The 22697-nt window shown below is 52.8% G+C and overlaps 1 protein-coding gene across 1 annotated transcript in view; it reads left to right on the plus strand.

Annotated features, from left to right (window-relative positions):
- Positions 1-22697, plus strand: part of LOC139761770 (uncharacterized) — a 122221-nt gene that overhangs the window by 22025 nt on the left and 77499 nt on the right. Inside the window, exon 2 of the mRNA XM_071686207.1 lies at positions 19480-19651. Coding sequence (XP_071542308.1) covers positions 19480-19651 — 172 coding nt within the window. The remainder of the gene's footprint in view (positions 1-19479; positions 19652-22697) is intronic.

Genomic DNA, 22697 nt, shown 5'->3' on the forward strand with positions numbered 1-22697 from the left:
GTAGTGTGATAGTATGAGTGATGGTTGTAGTGTGAGTGGTGGGTGTAGTGTGATAGCATGAGTGATGTTTGTAGTGTGAGTGGTGTGTAGTGTGATAGTATGAGTGATGGCTGTAGTGTGAATGGTGGGTGTAGTGTGGTAGTATGAGTGATGGTTGTAGTGTGAGTGGTGGGTGTAGTGTGATAGTATGAGTAATGAGTGTAGTGTGATAGTATGAGTGATGGTTGTAGTGTGAGTGGTGGGTGTAGTGTGATAGTATGAGTGATGAGTGTAGTGTGGTAGTATGAGTGATGGGTGTAGTGTGGTAGTATGAGTGATGGGTGTAGTGTGAATGATGGGTGTAGTGTGAATGATGGGTGTAGTGTGAATGATGGGTGTAGTGTGAGTGGTGGGTGGGTAGTGTGGTGGTGTGGACGTGTCATATGAAGTATCAGATGATGACCGGTAAATCCATCATCTGTTAGTTGTCAGGTGATGGTTTGTGGCCCTGGTGTGTGTATTATGACTGGCCTATCTTTATATATATATATATATATATATATATATATATATATATATATATATATATATATATATATATATATATATATATATATATATATATATATGGATTGCGCAAAAGATGCTTGTGGCATGAGAAGAGTGGGAGGTGGGCTGTTTAGAAAGGGTAGTGAGTGGTGGGATGAAGAAGTAAGAGTATTAGTGAAAGAGAAGAGAGAGGCATTTGGACGATTTTTGCAGGGAAAAAATGCAATTGAGTGGGAGAAGTATAAAAGAAAGAGACAGGAGGTCAAGAGAAAGGTGCAAGAGGTGAAAAAAAGGGCAAATGAGAGTTGGGGTGAGAGACTATCAGTAAATTTTAGGGAGAATAAAAAGATGTTCTGGAAGGAGGTAAATAGGGTGCGTAAGACAAGGGAGCAAATGGGAACTTCAGTGAAGGGCGTAAATGGGGAGGTGATAACAAGTAGCGGTGATGTGAGAAGGAGATGGAATGAGTATTTTGAAGGTTTGTTGAATGTGTCTGATGACAGAGTGGCAGATATAGGGTGTTTTGGTCGGGGTGGTGTGCAAAGTGAGAGGGTTAGGGAAAATGATTTGGTAAACAGAGAAGAGGTAGTAAAAGCTTTGCGGAAGATGAAAGCCGGCAAGGCAGCAGGTTTGGATGGTATTGCAGTGGAATTTGTTAAAAAAAGGGGTGACTGTATTGTTGACTGGTTGGTAAGGTTATTTAATGTATGTATGACTCATGGTGAGGTGCCTGAGGATTGGCGGAATGCGTGCATAGTGCCATTGTACAAAGGCAAAGGGGATAAGAGTGAGTGCTCAAATTACAGAGGTATAAGTTTGTTGAGTATTCCTGGTAAATTATATGGGAGGGTATTGATTGAGAGGGTGAAGGCATGTACAGAGCATCAGATTGGGGAAGAGCAGTGCGGTTTCAGAAGTGGTAGAGGATGTGTGGATCAGGTGTTTGCTTTGAAGAATGTATGTGAGAAATACTTAGAAAAGCAAATGGATTTGTATGTAGCATTTATGGATCTGGAGAAGGCATATGATAGAGTTGATAGAGATGCTCTGTGGAAGGTATTAAGAATATATGGTGTGGGAGGCAAGTTGTTAGAAGCAGTGAAAAGTTTTTATCGAGGATGTAAGGCATGTGTACGTGTAGGAAGAGAGGAAAGTGATTGGTTCTCAGTGAATGTAGGTTTGCGGCAGGGGTGTGTGATGTCTCCATGGTTGTTTAATTTGTTTATGGATGGGGTTGTTAGGGAGGTAAATGCAAGAGTCCTGGAAAGAGGGGCAAGTATGAAGTCTGTTGGGGATGAGAGAGCTTGGGAAGAGAGTCAGTTGTTGTTCGCTGATGATACAGCGCTGGTGGCTGATTCATGTGAGAAACTGCAGAAGCTGGTGACTGAGTTTGGTAAAGTGTGTGGAAGAAGAAAGTTAAGAGTAAATGTGAATAAGAGCAAGGTTATTAGGTACAGTAGGGGTGAGGGTCAAGTCAATTGGGAGGTGAGTTTGAATGGAGAAAAACTGGAGGAAGTGAAGTGTTTTAGATATCTGGGAGTGGATCTGTCAGCGGATGGAACCATGGACGCGGAAGTGGATCATAGGGTGGGGGAGGGGGCGAAAATTTTGGGAGCCTTGAAAAATGTGTGGAAGTCGAGAACATTATCTCGGAAAGCAAAAATGGGTATGTTTGAAGGAATAGTGGTTCCAACAATGTTGTATGGTTGCGAGGCGTGGGCTATGGATAGAGATGTGCGCAGGAGGATGGATGTGCTGGAAATGAGATGTTTGAGGACAATGTGTGGTGTGAGGTGGTTTGATCGAGTAAGTAACGTAAGGGTAAGAGAGATGTGTGGAAATAAAAAGAGCGTGGTTGAGAGAGCAGAAGAGGGTGTTCTGAAATGGTTTGGGCACATGGAGAGAATGAGTGAGGAAAGATTGACCAAGAGGATATATGTGTCGGAGGTGGAGGGAACGAGGAGAAGAGGGAGACCAAATTGGAGGTGGAAAGATGGAGTGAAAAAGATTTTGTGTGATCGGGGCTTGAACATGCAGGAGGGTGAAAGGAGGGCAAGGAATAGAGTGAATTGGAGCCATGTGGTATACAGGGGTTGACGTGCTGTCAGTGGATTGAATCAAGGCATGTGAAGCGTCTGGGGTAAACCATGGAAAGCTGTGTAGGTATGTATATTTGCGTGTGTGGACGTGTGTATGTACATGTGTATGGGGGGGGGGGTTGGGCCATTTCTTTCGTCTGTTTCCTTGCGCTACCTCGCAAACGCGGGAGACAGCGACAAAGTATAAAAAAAAAAAAAAAAAAATATATATATATATATAAACACTTCACTTCCTCCAGTTTTTCTCCATTCAAACTTACCTCCCAATTGACTTGACCCTCAACCCTACTGTACCTAATAACCTTGCTCTTATTCACATTTACTCTTAACTTTCTTCTTCCACACACTTTACCAAACTCAGTCACCAGCTTCTGCAGTTTCTCACATGAATCAGCCACCAGCGCTGTATCATCAGCGAACAACAACTGACTCACTTCCCAAGCTCTCTCATCCCCAACAGACTTCATACTTGCCCCTCTTTCCAAAACTCTTGCATTTACCTCCCTAACAACCCCATCCATAAACAAATTAAACAACCATGGAGACATCACACACCCCTGCCGCAAACCTACATTCACTGAGAACCAATCACTTTCCTCTCTTCCTACACGTACACATGCCTTACATCCTCGATAAAAACTTTTCACTGCTTCTAACAACTTTCCTCCCACACCATCTATTCTTAATACCTTCCACAGAGCATCTCTATCAACTCTATCATATGCCTTCTCCAGATCCATAAATGCTACATACAAATCCATTTGCTTTTCTAAGTATTTCTCACATACATTCTTCAAAGCAAACACCTGATCCACACATCCTCTACCACTTCTGAAACCACACTGCTCTTCCCCAACCTGATGCTCTGTACATGCCTTCACCCTCTCAATCAATACCCTCCCATATAATTTACCAGGAATACTCAACAAACTTATACCTCTGTAATTTGAGCACTCACTCTTATCCCCTTTGCCTTTGTACAATGGCACTATGCACGCATTCCGCCAATCCTCAGGCACCTCACCATGAGTCATACATACATTAAATAACCTTACCAACCAGTCAACAATACAGTCACCCCCTTTTTTAATAAATTCCACTGCAATACCATCCAAACCTGCTGCCTTGCCGGATTTCATCTTCCGCAAAGCTTTCACTACCTCTTCTCTGTTTACCAAATCATTTTCCCTAACCCTCTCACTTTGCACACCACCTCGACCAAAACACCCTATATCTGCCACTCTATCATCAAACACATTCAACAAACCTTCAAAATACTCACTCCATCTCCTTCTCACATCACCACTACTTGTTATCACCTCCCCATTTGCGCCCTTCACTGAAGTTCCCATTTGCTCCCTTGTCTTACGCACTTTATTTACCTCCTTCCAGAACATCTTTTTATTCTCCCTAAAATTTAATGATACTCTCTCACCCCAACTCTCATTTGCCCTTTTTTTCACCTCTTGCACCTTTCTCTTGACCTCCTGTCTCTTTCTTTTATAAATCTCCCACTCAATTGCATTTTTTCCCTGCAAAAATCGTCCAAATGCCTCTCTCTTCTCTTTCACTAATACTCTTACTTCTTCATCCCACCACTCACTACCCTTTCTAATCAACCCACTTCCCACTCTTCTCATGCCACAAGCATCTTTTGCGCAGTCCATCACTGATTCCCTAAATACATCCCATTCCTCCCCCACTCCCCTTACTTCCATTGTTCTCACCTTTTTCCATTCTGTACTCAGTCTCTCTTGGTACTTCCTCACACAGGTCTCCTTCCCAAGCTCACTTACTCTCACCACCCTCTTCACCCCAACATTCACTCTTCTTTTCTGAAAACCCATACAAATCTTCACCATAGCCTCCACAAGATAATGATCAGACATCCCTCCAGTTGCACCTCTCAGCACATTAACATCCAAAAGTCTCTCTTTTGCACGCCTGTCAATTAACACGTAATCCAATAACGCTCTCTGGCCATCTCTCCTACTTACATAAGTATACTTATGTATATCTCGCTTTTTAAACCAGGTATTCCCAATCATAAGTCCCTTTTCAGCACATAAATCCACAAGCTCTTCACCATTTCCATTTACAACACTGAACACCCCATGTATACCAATTATTCCCTGAACTGGGAGTGGATCTGGCAGCGGATGGAACCATGGAAGCGGAAGTGGATCATAGGGTGGGGAAGGGGGCGAAAATTCTGGGGGCCTTGAAGAATGTGTGGAAGTCGAGAACATTATCTCGGAAAGCAAAATTGGGTAAGTTTGAAGGAATAGTGGTTCCAACAATGTTGTATGGTTGCGAGGCGTGGGCTATGGATAGAGTTGTGCGCAGGAGGATGGATGTGCTGGAAATGAGATGTTTGAGGACAATGTGTGGTGTGAGGTGGTTTGATCGAGTGAGTAACGTAAGGGTAAGAGAGATGTGTGGAAATAAAAAGAGCGTGGTTGAGAGAGCAGAAGAGGGTGTTTTGAAGCGGTTTGGGCACATGGAGAGAATGAGTGAGGAAAGATTGACCAAGAGGATATATGTGTCGGAGGTGGAGGGAACGAGGAGAAGAGGGAGACCAAATTGGAGGTGGAAAGATGGAGTGAAAAAGATTTTGTGTGATCGGGGCCTGAACATGCAGGAGGGTGAAAGGAGGGCAAGGAATAGAGTGAATTGGAGCGATGTGGTATACCGGGGTTGACGTGCTGTCAGTGGATTGAATCAAGGCATGTGAAGCGTCTGGGGTAAACCATGGAAAGCTGTGTAGGTATGTATATTTGCGTGTGTGGACGTATGTATATACATGTGTATGGGGGGGGGGTTGGGCCATTTCTTTTGTCTGTTTCCTTGCGCTACCTCGCAAACGCGGGAGACAGCGACAAAGTATAAAAATATATATATATATATATATATATATATATATATATATATATATATATATATATATATATATATATCCCTGGGGATAGGGGAGAAAGAATACTTCCCACGTATTCCCTGCGTGTCGTATAAGGCGACTAAAAGGGGAGGGAGCGGGGGGCTGGAAATCCTCCCCTCTCGTTTTTAATTTTTTAAAAGAAGGAACAGAAAAGAGGGCCTAGTGAGGATATTAGGATATTCCCTCAAAGGCTCAGTCCTCTGTTGTTGACGCTACCTCGCTAAAGCGTGAAATGGCGAACAGTATAAGAAAAAGAAGATATATATATATATATATATATATGTATATATATATATATATATATATATATATATATATATATATATATATATATATATATATATATATATCCCTGGGGATAGGGGATTAAGAATACTTCCCATGTATTCCCTGCATGTCGTAGAAGGCGACTAAAAGGGGAGGGGGCGGGGGGCTGGAAATCCTCCCCTCTCATTTTTTTTTTTTTTTTTTAATTTTCCAAAAGAAGGAACAGAGGGGGCCAGGTGAGGATATTCCAAAAAAGGCCCAGTCCTCTGTTCTTAACGCTACCTCGCTACCGCGGGAAATGGCGAATAGTTTAAAAGAAAAATATATATATATATATATATATATATATATATATATATATATATATATATATATATATATATATGTTTATTTATTTATTTTGCTTTGTCGCTGTCTCCCGCGTTTCCGAGGTAGCGCAAGGAAACAGACGAAAGAAATGGCCCAACCCACTCCCATACACATGTATATACATACACGTCCACACACGCACATATACATACATATACATCTCAATGTACACATATATATACACACAGACATATACATATATACACATGTACATAATTTATACTGTCTGCCTTTATTTATTCCCATCGCCACCTCGCCACACATGGAATAACATCCCCCTTCCCCCTCATGTGTGCGAGGTAGCGCTAGGAAAAGACAACAAAGGCCCCATTCGTTCACACTCAGTCTCTAACTGTCATGTAATAATGCCCGAAACCACTGCTTCCTTTCCACAACCAGGCCCCACAGAACTTTCCATGGTTTACCCCAGACGCTTCACATGCCCTGATTCAATCCATTGACAGCACGTCGACCCCGGTATACAACATCGATCCAATTCACTCTATTCCTTGCCCGCCTTTCACCCTCCTGCATGTTCAGGCCCCGATCACTCAAAATCTTTTTCACTCCATCTTTCCACCTCCAATTTGGTCTCCCACTTCTTCTCGTTCCCTCCACCTCCGACACATATATCCTCTTTGTCAATCTTTCCTCACTCATTCTCTCCATGTGCCCAAACCATTTCAAAACACCCTCTTCTGCTCTCTCAACCACGCTCTTTTTATTTCCACACATCTCTCTTACCCTTACATTACTTGCTCGATCAAACCCTCTCGCACCACATATTGTCCTCAAACATCTCATTTCCAGCACATCCACCCTCCTGCGCACAACTCTATCCATAGCCCACGCCTCGCAGCCATACAACATTGTTGGAACCACTATTCCTTAAAACATACACATTTTTGCTTTCCGAGATAATGTTCTCGACTTCCAAACATTCTTCAAGGCTCCCAGGATTTGGGCCCCCTCCCCCACCCTATGATTCACTTCCGCTTCCATGGTTCCATCCGCTGCTAGATCCACTCCCAGATATCTAAAGCACTTTACTTCCTCCAGTTTTTCTCCATTCAAACTTACCTCCCATTTGACTTGACCCTCAACCCTACTGTACCTAATAACCTTGCTCTTATTCACATTTACTCCTAACTTTCTTCTTTCACACACTTTACCAAACTCAGTCACCAGCTTCTGCAGTTTCTCACATGAATCAGCCACCAGCGCTGTATCATCAGCGAACAACAACTGACTCACTTCCCAAGCTCTATCATCCACAACAGACTTCATACTTGCCCCTCTTTCCAAAACTCTTGCATTCACCTCCCTAACAACCCCATCCATAAACAAATTAAACAACCATGGAGACATCACACACCCCTGCCGCAAACCTACATTCACTGAGAACCAATCACTTTCCTCTCTTCCTACACGTACACATGCCTTACATCCTCGATAAAAACTTTTCACTGCTTCTAACAACTTGCCTCCCACACCATATATTCTTAGTACCTTCCACAGAGCATCTCTATCAACTCTATCATATGCCTTCTCCAGATCCATAAATGCTACATACAAATCCATTTGCTTTTCTAAGTATTTCTCACATACATTCTTCAAAGCAAACACCTGATCCACACATCCTCTACCACTTCTGAAACCACACTGCTCTTCCCCAATCTGATGCTCTATACATGCCTTCACCCTCTCAATCAATACCCTCCCGTATAATTTACCAGGAATACTCAACAAACTTATACCTCTGTAATTTGAGCACTCACTCTTATCCCCTTTGCCTTTGTACAGTGGCACTATGCAAGCATTCCGCCAATCCTCAGGCACCTCACCATGAATCATACATACATCAAATAACCTTACCAACCAGTCAACAATACAGTCACCCCCTTTTTTTAATAAATTTTACTGCAATACCATCCAAACCTGCTGCCTTGCCGGCTTTCATTTTCCGCAAAGCTTTTACTACCTCTTCTCTGTTTACCAGATCATTCTCCCTAACCCTCTCACTTTGCACACCACCTCGACCAAAACACCCTATATCTGCCACTCTATCATCAAACACATTCAAAATAGTCACTCAATCCCCTCACATTCACCACTACTTGTTATCACCTCCCCATTAGCCCCCTTCACTGAAGTTCCCATTTGCTCCCTAGTCTTACGCACTTTATTTACCTCCTTCCATAACATCTTTTTATTCTCCCTAAAATTTAATGATACTCTCTCACCCCAACTCTCATTTGCCCTCTTTTTCACCTCTTGCACCTTTTTCTTGACCTCCTGCCTCTTTCTTTTAAACATCTTCCACTCATTTGCATTTTTTCCTTGCAAAAATCGTCCAAATGCCTATACATTTCAGCGTATACGCATATATACGTACAAACATATCCATATATACAAATGTACATGATTCATACTTGCTGCCTTTATTCATTCCCGTCGCCACCCCGCCACACATGAAATGACAACCCCCTCCCCCCCGCACGTGCACGAGGTAGCGCTAGGAAAAGACAACAAAGGCCACATTCGTTCACACTTAGTCTCTAGCTGTCATGTATAATGCACCGAAACTTTCCATATTTTACCTCAGACGCTTCACATGCCCCGGTTCAATCCATTGACAGCGCGTCGACCCGGTATACCACATCGTTCCAATTCATTCTATTCCTTTCACGCCTTTCACCCTCCTGCATGCTCAGGCCCCGATCACTCAAAATCTTTTTCACTCCATCTTTCCATCTGGGAGCAGTTTGGTCCCTTCCGTTCTCGTTGTTCCTTCACTTCCGACACATATATCCTCTTTGTCAACCTTCCCTCACTCGTTCTCTTCATACGCGCAAACCATTTCACCACTTGCATTTCTTATTGCAGTTATGTATAATGTCTAGCATGGTTCCGGTACCTTCCATGATGATGTTCCTACTGCTACCTTGTCTCTCAGCATCTCTCAAGAGGTTTTCTTTCTCGTTGGCAAGTGCGCTGTGGCTTGCATGAAGTGGACTTCTAGTTAGATCAGTTGTGTTGATCAAGATTATCTGCATGGTCATGACGCTCATGTCCGACATGTCAAGGCATCTGGATCTGTAAGTCACTCTTACAGGCTTCTCAGTTGGGAATGAATGACTGATGGAACAGGTTCCCGGAGGCACTCCTTTTCCGGATAGTGTTGCAAGAACCTTCATCTTGCTTGGCGAGGAAGGCTTCGAGAGTCTGTCTAGTGAAGGAGGAAGTGGTGTGGGTGGGGATGGCGGGCCGGGGTGGCGTGGGCCGGGAGCGGGGTTGGGTGGGTCTGGGCCACAGCTACAGTATAGTGTAAAGTGGTCTCCTGGTTCTCACACTTAATGGACCTTCACCGGTCCTTACTCATGGCTTCCTACCACCACATTATGTATCCACCAGGCCTCTTGTAACTATCTGTTTTCTACGGAATGTAACTATTGTGCATTTGTGTTTATAATATGAACACTGCTTATACACTGTATAGTTGTGTTTCTACAGTGTGAGGACTGGATAATACACAGTGGCAGTACAAGTCGTGGCCAGCGTCACATGGTCGGGAGGCGTGACGATCAACCGTGGGAGACACAGCCAAGCTTCCGGTCCCTTCGCCTCCTCCAACGACACCACAAACCTGCCACACGTCCTCACCTGGCCCGCCACACGTCCTCACCTGGCCTGCCACACGTCCTCACCTGGCCCGCCACACGTCCTCACCTGGCCCGCCACACGTCCTCACCTGGCCTGCCACACGTCCTCACCTGGCCCGCCACACGTCCTCACCTGGCCCGCCACACGTCCTCACCTGGCCCGCCACACGTCCTCACCTGGCCTGCCACACGTCCTCACCTGGCCCGCCACACGTCCTCACCTGGCCCGCCACACGTCCTTACCTGGCCCGCCACACGTCCTCACCTGGCCCGCCACACGTCCTCACCTGGCCCGCCACACGTCCTCACCTGGCCTGCCACACGTCCTCACCTGGCCTGCCACACGTCCTCACCTGGTCTGCCACACGTCCTCACCTGGCCCGCCACACGTCCCCACCTGGCCTGCCGCACGTCCTCACCTGGCCTGCCACACGTCCTCACCTGGCCCGCCACACGTCCTCACCTGGCCCGCCACACGTCCTCACCTGGCCCGCCACACGTCCTCACCTGGCCTGCCACACGTCCTCACTGGTCCGCCACACGTCCTCACCTGGCCCGCCACACGTCCTCACCTGGCCTGCCACACGTCCTCACCTGGCCCGCCACACGTCCTCACCTGGTCTGCCACACGTCCTCACCTGGCTTGCCACACGTCCTCACCTAGCCCGCCACACGTCCTCACCTGGCCCGCCACACGTCCTCACCTGGCCCGCCACACGTCCTCACCTGGCCTGCCACACGTCCTCACCTGGCCCGCCACACGTCCTCACCTGGTCTGCCACACGTCCTCACCTGGCTTGCCACACGTCCTCACCTGGCCTGCCACACGTCCTCACGGCCTGTCACACGTCCTCACCTGGCCCGCCACACGTCCTCACCTGGTCTGCCACACGTCCTCACCTGGCCTGCCATACGTCCTCACCTGGCCTGCCACACGTCCTCACATGGCCCGCCACACTTCCTCACCTGGCCTGCCAATATACATAACCCAGGACAACAACATGGAGTCATAGAGGATGGTACAGCAAATGAGCTAGAGGAAAGTACAGCAGGTGTTCTGAGGACAGTGCAGTACAGCAGGTGTTCTGAGGACAGTGCAGTACAGCAGGTGTTCCGAAGAACAGCAGTGCAGCAGGTGTCTTGGAGGACAGTATAGCACAGCAGTTTTCTTGGAGAACAGTATAATACAGCTGATTATCCTGGAATACAGTAATGTACAGGAAGTGCCCTGCAGAACTGTACAGCAGGTGTCCTGGAGGACAATACAGTACACCACGTGTCCTGAAGGACAGTACAGTACACTACGTGTCCTGAAGGACAATACAGTACACCACGTGTCCTGAAGGACAATACAGTACACCACGTGTCCTGAAGGACAATACAGTACACATATCCTGGAGGACAATACTGTACACCACTTATCGTGGAGGACAATGCAGTGCACCACATGTCCTGAAGGACATTACACCACGTGTCCTGAAGGACAATACAGTACAGCACGCGTCTTGGAGGACAATACAACACACCACGTGTCCTGAAGGACAATACAGTACACCACGTGTCCTGAGGGACAATACAGTACATCACATGTCCTGAAGGACAATACAGTACACCACGTGTTCTGAAGGACAATACAGTACAGCACGCGTCCTGGAGGACAATACAGTACACCACGTGTCCTGAAGGACAATACAGTACACTACGTGTCCTGAAGGACAATACAGTACACCACGTGTCCTGAAGGACAATACAGTACAGCACGCGTCCTGGAGGACAATCCAGTACACCACGTGCCCTAAAGGACAATACAGTACACCACGTGTCCTGGAGGGCAGTACAGCACACCACGTGTCCTGGAGGACAATACAGTACACCGCGTGTCCTGGAGGACAATACAGTACACCGCGTGTCCTGGAATACAATACAGTACACCGCGTGTCCTGGAGGACAATACAGTACACCGCGTGTCCTGGAATACAATACAGTACACCGCGTGTCCTGGAGGACAATACAGTACACCGCGTGTCCTGGAATACAATACAGTACACCGCGTGTCCTGGAGGACAATACTGTACACCGCGTGTCCTGGAGGACAATACAGTACACCGCGTGTCCTGGAATACAATACAGTACACCGCGTGTCCTGGAGGACAATACTGTACACCACGTGTCCTGGAGGACAATACAGTACACCCCGTGTCCTGGAGAACAATACAGTACACTACGTGTCCTGGAGGACAATACAGCACACCACGTGTCCTGGAGAACAATACAGTACACCACGTGTCCTGGAGGACAGTGCAGCACACCACGTGACCTGGAGGACAATACAGCACACCACGTGTCCCGGAGAACAACACAGTACACCACGTGTCCTGGAGAACAATACAGCACACCACGTGTCCTGGAGAACAATACAGCACACCACGTGTCCTGGAGGACAGTACAGTACACCACGTGTCCTGGTGGACAATACAGTACACCACGTGTCCTGGAGGACAATACAGCACACCACGTGTCCTGGAGAACAATACAGCACACCACTGTCCTGGAGAACAATACAGTACACCACGTGTCCTGGAGAACAATACAGCACACCACGTGTCCTGGAGAACAATACAGAACACCACGTGTCCTGGAGGACAGTACCGTACACCACGTGTCCTGGAGGATAATACAGTACACCACGTGTCTTAGAGGACAATACAGTACAGCAGCTGTTTTAGAAACCTGTATGCTATAGCATACGGCATGTTGCATGGAGCATAGTACAGTACATCTGTTTTGGAGGAGAGTGCATGTACAGCAGGTGTCCTGGAGGACATTATAGTACAGCAGGTGTCCTAGAGGACAGTATAGTACTACAGATGTCCTGGAGGACAGCACAGTACTACAGATGTCTTGGAAGACAGTACAGTACAGCAGGTGTCCTGGAGGACAGTACAGTACAGCAGGTGTCCTGGAGGACAGTACAATACAGCAGGTGTCCTGGAGGACAGTACAGTACAGCAGGTGTCCTGGAGGACAGTACAGTACAGCAGGTGTCCTGGAGGACAGCACAGTACTACAGATATCCTGGAAGACAGTACAGTACAGCAGGTGTCCTGGAGGACAGTACAGTACAGCAGGTGTCCTGGAGGACAGCACAGTACTACAGATGTCCTGGAGGACAGTACAGTACAGCAGGTGTCCTGGAGGACAGTACAGTACAGCAGGTGTCCTGGAGGACAGCACAGTACTACAGATGTCCTGGAGGACAGTACAGTACAGCAGATGTCCTGGAGGACAGTACAGTACAACAGGTGTCCTGGAGTACAGTACAGTACAGCAGGTGTCCTGGAGGACAGTATAGTACAGTAGGTGTCCTGGAGGACTGTATAGTACAGTACAGCAGGTGTCCTGGGGGAGAGTGCACTACAGCAGGTGTCCTGGAGGAGAGTGCAGTACAGCAGGTGTCCTGGAGGAGAGTGCACTACAGCAGGTGTCCTGGGGGAGAGTGCACTACAGCAGGTGTCCTGGAGGAGAGTGCACTACAGCAGGTGTCCTGGAGGAGAGTGCAGTACAGCAGGTGTCCTGGGGGAGAGTGCAGTACAGCAGGTGTCCTGGAGGAGAGTGCAGTACAGCAGGTGTCCTGGGGGAGAGTGCAGTACAGCAGGTGTCCTGGAGGAGAGTGCAGTACAGCAGGTGTCCTGGAGGAGAGTGCAATACAGCAGGTGTCCTGGAGGAGAGTACAGTACAGCAGGTGTCCTGGGGGAGAGTGCTGTACAGCAGGTGTCCTGGAGGAGAGTACAGTACAGCAGGTGTCCTAGAGGAGAGTGCACTATAGCAGGTGTCCTGGGGGAGAGTGCAGTACAGCAGGTGTCCTGGAGGAGAGTGCACTACAGCAGATGTCCTGGAGGAGAGTGCAGTACAGCAGGTGTCCTGGGGGAGAGTGCTCTACAGCAGGTGTCCTGGAGGAGAGTGCAGTACAGCAGGTGTCCTGGAGGAGAGTGCACTACAGTAGGTGTCCTGGAGGAGAGTGCAGTACAGCAGGTGTCCTGGAGGAGAGTGCAGTACAGCAGGTGTCCTGGAGGAGAGTGCAGTACAGCAGGTGTCCTGGAGGAGAGTGCAGTACAGCAGGTGTCCTGGGGGAGAGTGCACTACAGCAGGTGTCCTGGAGGAGAGTACAGTACAGCAGGTGTCCTGGAGGAGAGTGCAGTACAGCAGGTGTCCTGGAGGAGAGTGCAGTACAGCAGGTGTCCTGGAGGAGAGTGCAGTACAGCAGGTGTCCTGGAGGAGAGTGCAGTACAGCAGGTGTCCTGGAGGAGAGTACAGTACAGCAGGTGTCCTGGAGGAGAGTACAGTACAGCAGGTGTCCTGGGGGAGAGTGCAGTACAGCAGGTGTCCTGGAGGAGAGTGCAGTACAGCAGGTGTCCTGGAGGAGAGTGCAGTACAGCAGGTGTCCTGGAGGAGAGTGCAGTACAGCATTTGTCCTGGAGGAGAGTGCAGTACAGCAGGTGTCCTGGAGGAGAGTACAGTACAGCAGGTGTCCTGGAGGAGAGTGCACTACAGCAGGTGTCCTGGAGGAGAGTGCACTACAGCAGGTGTCCTGGGGGAGAGTGCAGTACAGCAGGTGTCCTGGAGGAGAGTGCAGTACAGCAGGTGTCCTGGGGGAGAGTGCAGTACAGCAGGTGTCCTGGAGGAGAGTGCAGTACAGCAGGTGTCCTGGAGGAGAGTGCAGTACAGCAGGTGTCCTGGAGGAGAGTGCAGTACAGCAGGTGTCCTGGAGGAGAGTGCAGTACAGCAGGTGTCCTGGGGGAGAGTGCAGTACAGCAGGTGTCCTGGAGGAGAGTGCAGTACAGCAGGTGTCCTGGAGGAGAGTACAGTACAGCAGGTGTCCTGGAGGAGAGTGCAATACAGCAGGTGTCCTGGAGGAGAGTGCACTACAGCAGGTGTCCTGGGGAGAGTGCAGTACAGCAGGTGTCCTGGGGAGAGTGCAGTACAGCAGGTGTCCTGGAGGATAGTGCAGTACAGCAGGTGTCCTGGAGGAGAGTGCACTACAGCAGGTATCCTGGAGGAGAGTGCAGTACAGCAGGTGTCCTGGAGGAAAGTACAGTACAGCAGGTGTCCTGGAGGAGAGTGCAGTACAGCAGGTGTCCTGGAGGAGAGTGCAGTACAGCAGGTGTCCTGGAGGAGAGTGCAGTACAGCAGGTGTCCTGGAGGAGAGTGCAGTACAGCAGGTGTCCTGGGGGAGAGTGCAGTACAGCAGGTGTCCTGGAGGAGAGTGCAGTACAGCAGGTGTCCTGGGGGAGAGTGCACTACAGCAGGTGTCCTGGAGGAGAGTGGAGGGCCCCCTCCTGCCTCACCTTCAGTTCATTCTGTGGTTCGTAGCTCAACCACTTCCGGCGTTCCTCTTCTGGCTGACCGGACGCTCCTGACGCCTGCCACTTGTTGCTGCAGTGTGTCAGCTGCTCCTGACGCCTGCCACTTGTTCTGCAGTGTGTCAGCTGCTCCTGACGCCTGCCACTTGTTGCTGCAGTGTGTCAGCTGCTCCTGACGCCTGCCACTTGTTGCTGCAGTGTGTCAGCTGCTCCTGACGCCTGCCACTTGTTGCTGCAGTGTGTCAGCTGCTCCTGACGCCTGCCACTTGTTGGTGCAGTGTGTCAGCTACAGTACATCCTGACGACACACACTACCACAGTACAAGAGTCATGATGATACAATGGTAATTAGGTAGAAAGTGGTGCTGTAGTTCACCATGGTGATGTTTGCTGGACTATATACATTTCCTATATAACATCTCTCTTCCTGCTATATAACATCTCTCTTCCTGCTATATAACATCTCTCTTCCTGCTATATAACATCTCTCTTCCTGCTATATAACATCTCTCTTCCTGCTATATAACATCTCTCTTCCTGCTATATAACATCTCTCTTCCTGCTATATAACATCTCTCTTCCTGCTATATAACATCTCTCTTCTTGCTATTATCCAACGTTCTTTTTTAGTTTCTCTTGAATTCATTTTCTTGTGTTCTGACAACATGAAACTGACAAATTACTTGTTGATTATAATATGAGACTTACCAGTTACTGCTGATAATACCAGTCTGTCTTCCAGTGTTGACAAGCGAACCTTCCAAAATGATGGTGGCGCACAGTGGCCCCCTGGCTGGCCACCATGATATGTGTGGGTGTAGATGGTGGCACACAGTGGCCCCCTGGCTGGCCACCATGGTATGTGTGGGTGTAGATGGTGGCACACAGTGGCCCCCTGGCTGGCCACCATGGTATGTGTGGGTGTAGATGGTGGCACACAGTGGCCCCCTGGCTGGCCACCATGGTATGTGTGGGTGTAGATGGTGGCACACAGTGGCCCCCTGGCTGGCCACCATGGTATGTGTGGGTGTAGATGGTGGCACACAGTGGCCCGATGGCTGGCCACCATGGTATGTGTGGGTGTAGATGGTGGCACACAGTGGCCCCCTGGCTGGCCATCATGGTATGTGTGGGTGTAGATGGTGGCACACAGTGGCCCCCTGGCTGGCCACCATGGTATGTGTGGGTGTAGATGGTGGCACACAGTGGCCCCCTGGCTGGCCACCATGGTATGTGTGGGTGTAGATGGTGGCACACAGTGGCCCCCTGGCTGGCCACCTTGGTATGTGTGGGTGTAGATGGTGGCACACAGTGGCCCCCTGGCTGGCCACCTTGGTATGTGTGGGTGTAGATGGTGGCACACAGTGGCCCCCTAGCTGGCCACCATGGTATGTGTGGGTGTAGATGGTGGCACACAGTGGCCCCCTGGCTGGCCACCATGGTATGTGTGGGTGTAGATGGTGGCACACAGTGGCCCCCTGGCTGGCCACCTTGGTATGTGTGGGTGTAGACGGTGGCACACAGTGGCCCCCTGTCTGGCCACAATGGTATGTGTGGGTGTAGATGGTGGCACACAGTGGCCCCCTGTCTGGCCACCATGGTATGTTTGGGTGTAGATGGTGGCACACAGTGGCCCCCTGGCTGGCCACCATGGTATGTGTGGGTGTAGATGGTGGCACACAGTGGCCCCCTGGCTGGCCACCATGGTATGTGTGGGTGTAGATGGTGGCACACAGTGGCCTCCTGGCTGGCCACCATGGTATTTGTGGGTGTAGATGGTGGCACACAGTGGCCCCCGGGCTGGCCACCTTGGTATGTGTGGGTGTAGATGGTGGCACACAGTGGCCCCCTGGCTGGCCACAATGGTATGTGTGGGTGTAGATGGTGGCACACAGTGGCCCCCTGGCTGGCCACCATGGTATGTGTGGGTGTAGATGGTGGCACACAGTGGCCCCCTGGCTGGCCACCATGGTATGTGTGGGTGTAGATGGTGGCACACAGTGGCCCCCTAGCTGGCCACCATGGTATGTGTGGGTGTAGATGGTGGCACACATTGGCCCCCTGGCTGGCCACCATGGTATGTGTGGGTGTAAATGGTGGCACACAGTGGCCCCCTGGCTGGCCACCATGGTATGTGTGGGTGTAGATGGTGGCACACAGTGGCCCCCTGGCTGGCTACCTTGGTATGTGTGGGTGTAGATGGTGGCACACAGTGGCCCCCTGGCTGGCCACAATGGTATGTGTGGGTGTAGATGGTGGCACACAGTGGCCCCCTGGCTGGCCACCATGGTATGTGTGGGTGTAGATGGTGGCACACAGTGGCCCCCTGGCTGGCCACCATGGTATGTGTGGGTGTAGATGGTGGCACACAGTGGCCCCCTGGCTGGCCACCATGGTATGTGTGGGTGTAGATGGTGGCACACAGTGGCCCCCTGGCTGGCCACCATGGTATGTGTGGGTGTAGATGGTGGCACACAGTGGCCCCCTGGCTGGCTACCTTGGTATGTGTGGGTGTAGATGGTGGCACACAGTGGCCCCCTGGCTGGCCACAATGGTATGTGTGGGTGTAGATGGTGGCACACAGTGGCCCCCTGGCTGGCCACCATGGTATGTGTGGGTGTAGATGGTGGCACACAGTGGCCCCCTGGCTGGCCACCATGGTATGTGTGGGTGTAGATGGTGGCACACAGTGGCCCCCTGGCTGGCCACCATGGTATGTGTGGGTGTAGATGGTGGCACACAGTGGCCCCCTGGCTGGCCACCATGGTATGTGTGGGTGTAGATGGTGGCACACAGTGGCCCCCTGGCTGGCTACCTTGGTATGTGTGGGTGTAGATGGTGGCACACAGTGGCCCCCTGGCTGGCCACAATGGTATGTGTGGGTGTAGATGGTGGCACACAGTGGCCCCCTGGCTGGCCACCATGGTATGTGTGGGTGTAGATGGTGGCACACAGTGGCCCCCTGGCTGGCCACCATGGTATGTGTGGGTGTAGATGGTGGCACACAGTGGCCCCCTGGCTGGCCACCATGGTATGTGTGGGTGTAGATGGTGGCACACAGTGGCCCCCTGGCTGGCCACCATGGTATGTGTGGGTGTAGATGGTGGCACACAGTGGCCCCCTGGCTGGCCACCATGGTATGTGTGGGTGTAGATGGTGGCACACAGTGGCCCCCTGGCTGGCCACCATGGTATGTGTGGGTGTAGATGGTGGCACACAGTAGCCCCCTGGCTGGCTACCATGGTATGTGTGGGTGTAGATGGTGGCACACAGTGGCCCCCTGGCTGGCCACAATGGTATGTGTGGGTGTAGATGGTGGCACACAGTGGCCCCCTGGCTGGCCACCATGGTATGTGTGGGTGTAGATGGTGGCACACAGTGGCCCCCTGGCTGGCCACCATGGTATGTGTGGGTGTAGATGGTGGCACACAGTGGCCCCCTGGCTGGCCACCATGGTATGTGTGGGTGTAGATGGTGGCACACAGTGGCCCCCTGGCTGGCCACCATGGTATGTGTGGGTGTAGATGGTGGCACACAGTGGCCCCCTGGCTGGCTACCTTGGTATGTGTGGGTGTAGATGGTGGCACACAGTGGCCCCCTGGCTGGCCACAATGGTATGTGTGGGTGTAGATGGTGGCACACAGTGGCCCCCTGGCTGGCCACCATGGTATGTGTGGGTGTAGATGGTGGCACACAGTGGCCCCCTGGCTGGCCACCATGGTATGTGTGGGTGTAGATGGTGGCACACAGTGGCCCCCTGGCTGGCCACCATGGTATGTGTGGGTGTAGATGGTGGCACACAGTGGCCCCCTGGCTGGCCACAATGGTATGTGTGGGTGTAGATGGTGGCACACAGTGGCCCCCTGGCTAGCCACCATGGTATGTGTGGGTGTAGATGGTGGCACACAGTGGCCCCCTGGCTGGCCACCATGGTATGTGTGGGTGTAGATGGTGGCACACAGTGGCCCCCTGGCTGGCCACCATGGTATGTGTGGGTGTAGATGGTGGCACACAGTGGCCCCCTGGCTGGCCATCATGGTATGTGTGGGTGTAGATGGTGGCACACAGTGGCCCCCTGGCTGGCCACAATGTGGTAGGGTGGGAGGTTAAGAGCACAGGCAAGACTGCGCCACATTGTGGTGGTGTGTGGTGACTGCGACCTTACCTGTCTTGTGGAGGGAAGACTGCTCACCTGGGTGTGCCCTCCTCCAGCAGACCTCTCTCACCAGTATTGACAGGTTACCCTCCTCCTGCAGGCGGCCCTGACCACCTTCTCCAGACGCCTGTGGTGGGCCAGCAGAGGTCACGTTCACCTGGGTCAGGTCAACCTGGTGGTGCCCGCAGCAGTGTCGCAAGCTTGTGCTCTCCGGCCAACCGCCAGAGCGACTTGGCAACGCTGGAACCTTGCTGATATATTACTCTCCCCAGGTGAGTTCTTCCTCCCCAGCCTCTCCCCAGGTGAGTTCTTCCTCCCCAGCCTCTCCCCAGGTGAGTTCTTCCTCCCCAGCCTCTCCCCAGGTGAGTTCTTCCTCCCCAGCCTCTCCCCAGGTGAGTTCTTCCTCCCCAGCCTCTCCCCAGGTGAGTTCTTCCTCCCCAGCCTCTCCCCAGGTGAGTTCTTCCTCCCCAGCCTCTCCCCAGGTGAGTTCTTCCTCCCCAGCCTCTCCCCAGGTGAGTTCTTCCTCCCCAGCCTCTTCCCAAGTGAGTTCTTCCTCCCCAGCCTCTCCCCAGGTGAGTTCTTCCTCCCCAGCCTCTCCCCAGGTGAGTTCTTCCTCCCCAGCCTCTCCCCTGGCAGGTCTTCCTCCCCAGCCTCTCCCCTGGCAGGTCCTCCTCCCCAGCCTCTCCCCAGGTGAGTTCTTCCTCCCCAGCCTCTCCCCTGGCAGGTCTTCCTCCCCAGCCTCTCCCCTGGCAGGTCTTCCTCCCCAGCCTCTCCCCAGGTGAGTTCTTCCTAACCCAGCCTCTCCCCTGGCAGGTCCTCGTCCCCAGCCTCTCCCCTGACTGGTCCTCCTCCCCAGCCTCTCCCCTGGCAGGTCTTCCTCCCCAGCCTCTCCCCTGGCAGGTCTTCCTCCCCAGCCTCTCCCCAGGTGAGTTCTTCCTCCCCAGCCTCTCCCCTGACTGGTCCTCCTCCCCAGCCTCTCCCCTGGCAGGTCTTCCTCCCCAGCCTCTCCCCTGACTGGTCCTCCTCCCCAGCCTCTCCCCTGGCAGGTCTTCCTCCCCAGCCTCTCCCCTGACAGGTCCTCCTCCCCAGCCTCTCCCCTGGCAGGTCCTCCTCCCCAGCCTCTCCCCGGCAGGTCTTCCTCCCCAGCCTCTCCCCTGGCAGGTCCTCCTCCCCAGCCTCTCCCCTGACTGGTCCTCCTCCCCAGCCTCTCCCCTGGAAGGTCTTCCTCCCCAGCCTCTCCCCTGGCAGGTCCTCCTCCCCAGCCTCTCCCCTGGCAGGTCTTCCTCCCCAGCCTCTCCCCTGGCAGGTCTTCCTCCCCAGCCTCTCCCCTGGCAGGTCTTCCTCCCCAGCCTCTCCCCTGGCAGGTCTTCCTCTCCAGCCTCTCCCCTAGCAGGTCCTCCTCCCCAGCCTCTCCCCTGGCAGGTCTTCCTCCGCAGCCTCTCCCCTGGCAGGACCTCCTCCCCAGCCTCTCCCCTGGCAGGTCTTCCTCCCCAGCCTCTCCCCTGGCAGGTCTTCCTCCCCAGCCTCTCCCCTGACAGGTCTTCCTCCCCAGCCTCTCCCCTGGCAGGTCCTCCTCCCTAGCCTCTCCCCTGACAGGTCCTCCTCCCCAGCCTCTCCCCTGACAGGTCCTCCTCCCCAGCCTCTCCCCTGGCAGGTCTTCCTCCCCAGCCTCTCCCTGGCAGGTCTTCCTCCCAGCCTCTCCCCTGACAGGTCCTCCTCCCCAGCCTCTCCCCTGACTGGTCCTCCTCCCCAGCCTCTCCCCTGGCAGGTCTTCCTCCCCAGCCTCTCCCCTGGCAGGTCTTCCTCCCCAGCCTCTCCCCTGGCAGGTCTTCCTCCCCAGCCTCTCCCCTGACAGGTCCTCCTCCCCAGCCTCTCCCCTGACTGGTCCTCCTCCCCAGCCTCTCCCCTGCCAGGTCTTCCTCCCCAGCCTCTCCCCTGGCAGGTCTTCCTCCCCAGCCTCTCCCCTGGCAGGTCTTCCTTCCCAGCCTCTCCCCTGACAGGTCCTCCTCCCCAGCCTCTTCCCTGACAGGTCCTCCTCCCCAGCCTCTCCCCTGACAGGTCCTCCTCCCCAGCCTCTCCCCTGACAGGTCCTCCTCCCCAGCCTCTCCCCTGGCAGGTGCTCCTCCCCAGCCTCTCCCCTGGCAGGTCCTCCTCCCTAGACCCTGCTGACAGGTCCTCCTCCCCAGCCTCTCCCCTGACAAGTCCTCTCCCCAGCCTCTCCCCTGGCAGGTCCTCCTCCCCAGACCCTGCTGACAGGTCCTCCTCCCAGCCTCTCCCCTGACAGGTCCTCCTCCCCAGCCTCTCCCCTGACAGGTCCTCCTCCCCAGCCTCTCCCCTGGCAGGTCCTCCTCCCTAGACCCTGCTGACAGGTCCTCCTCCCCAGCCTCTCCCCTGACAAGTCCTCTTCCCCAGCCTCTCCCCTGGCAGGTCCTCCTCCCCAGACCCTGCTGACAGGTCCTCCTCCCCAGCCTCTCCCCTGACAGGTCCTCCTCCCCAGCCTCTCCCCTGACAGGTCCTCCTCCCCAGCCTCTCCCCTGACAGGTCCTCCTCCCCAGCCTCTCCCTGACAGGTCCTCCCCAGTCTCTTCCCTGACAGGTCCTCCTCCCCAGCCTCTCCCCTGGCAGGTCTTCCTCCCCAGCCTCTCCCTGACAGGTCTTCCTCCTCATCCTCTCCCCTGACAGGCGCTCCTCCCCAGCCTATCCCCTGGCAGGTCCTCCTCCCCAGACCCTCCTGACAGGTCCTCCTCCCCAGCCTCTCCCCTGACAAGTCCTCTTCCCCAGCCTCTCCCCTGGCAGGTCCTCCTCCCCAGACCCTCCTGACAGGTCCTCCTCCCCAGCCTCTCCCCTGACAGGTCCTCCTCCCCAGCCTCTCCCCTGACAGGTGCTCCTCCCCAGCCTCTCCCCTGGCATGTCCTCCTCCCCAGACCCTCCTGACAGGTCCTCCTCCCCAGCCTCTCCCCTGACAAGTCCCCTTCCCCAGCCTCTCCTCTGGCAGGTCCTCCTCCCCAGACCCTCATGACTCCCTCCCCAGCCTCTCCCCTGACAGGTCCTCCTCCCCAGCCTCTCCCCTGACAGGTCCTCCTCCCCAGCCTCTCCCCTGACAGGTGCTCCTCCCCAGCCTCTCCCCTGGCAGGTCCTCCTCCCCAGACCCTCCTGACAGGTCCTCCTCCCCAGCCTCTCCCCTGACAGGTCCTCCTCCCCAGCCTCTCCCCTGACAGGTCCTCCCCAGCCTCTCCCCTGGCAGGTCCTCCTCCCCAGACCCTGCTGACAGGTCCTCCTCCCCAGCCTCTCCCCTGACAGGTCCTCCTCCCCAGCCTCT

The sequence above is a fragment of the Panulirus ornatus genome, chromosome 41, assembly GCF_036320965.1.
Source record: "Panulirus ornatus isolate Po-2019 chromosome 41, ASM3632096v1, whole genome shotgun sequence".
Lineage (NCBI taxonomy): Eukaryota > Metazoa > Arthropoda > Malacostraca > Decapoda > Palinuridae > Panulirus > Panulirus ornatus.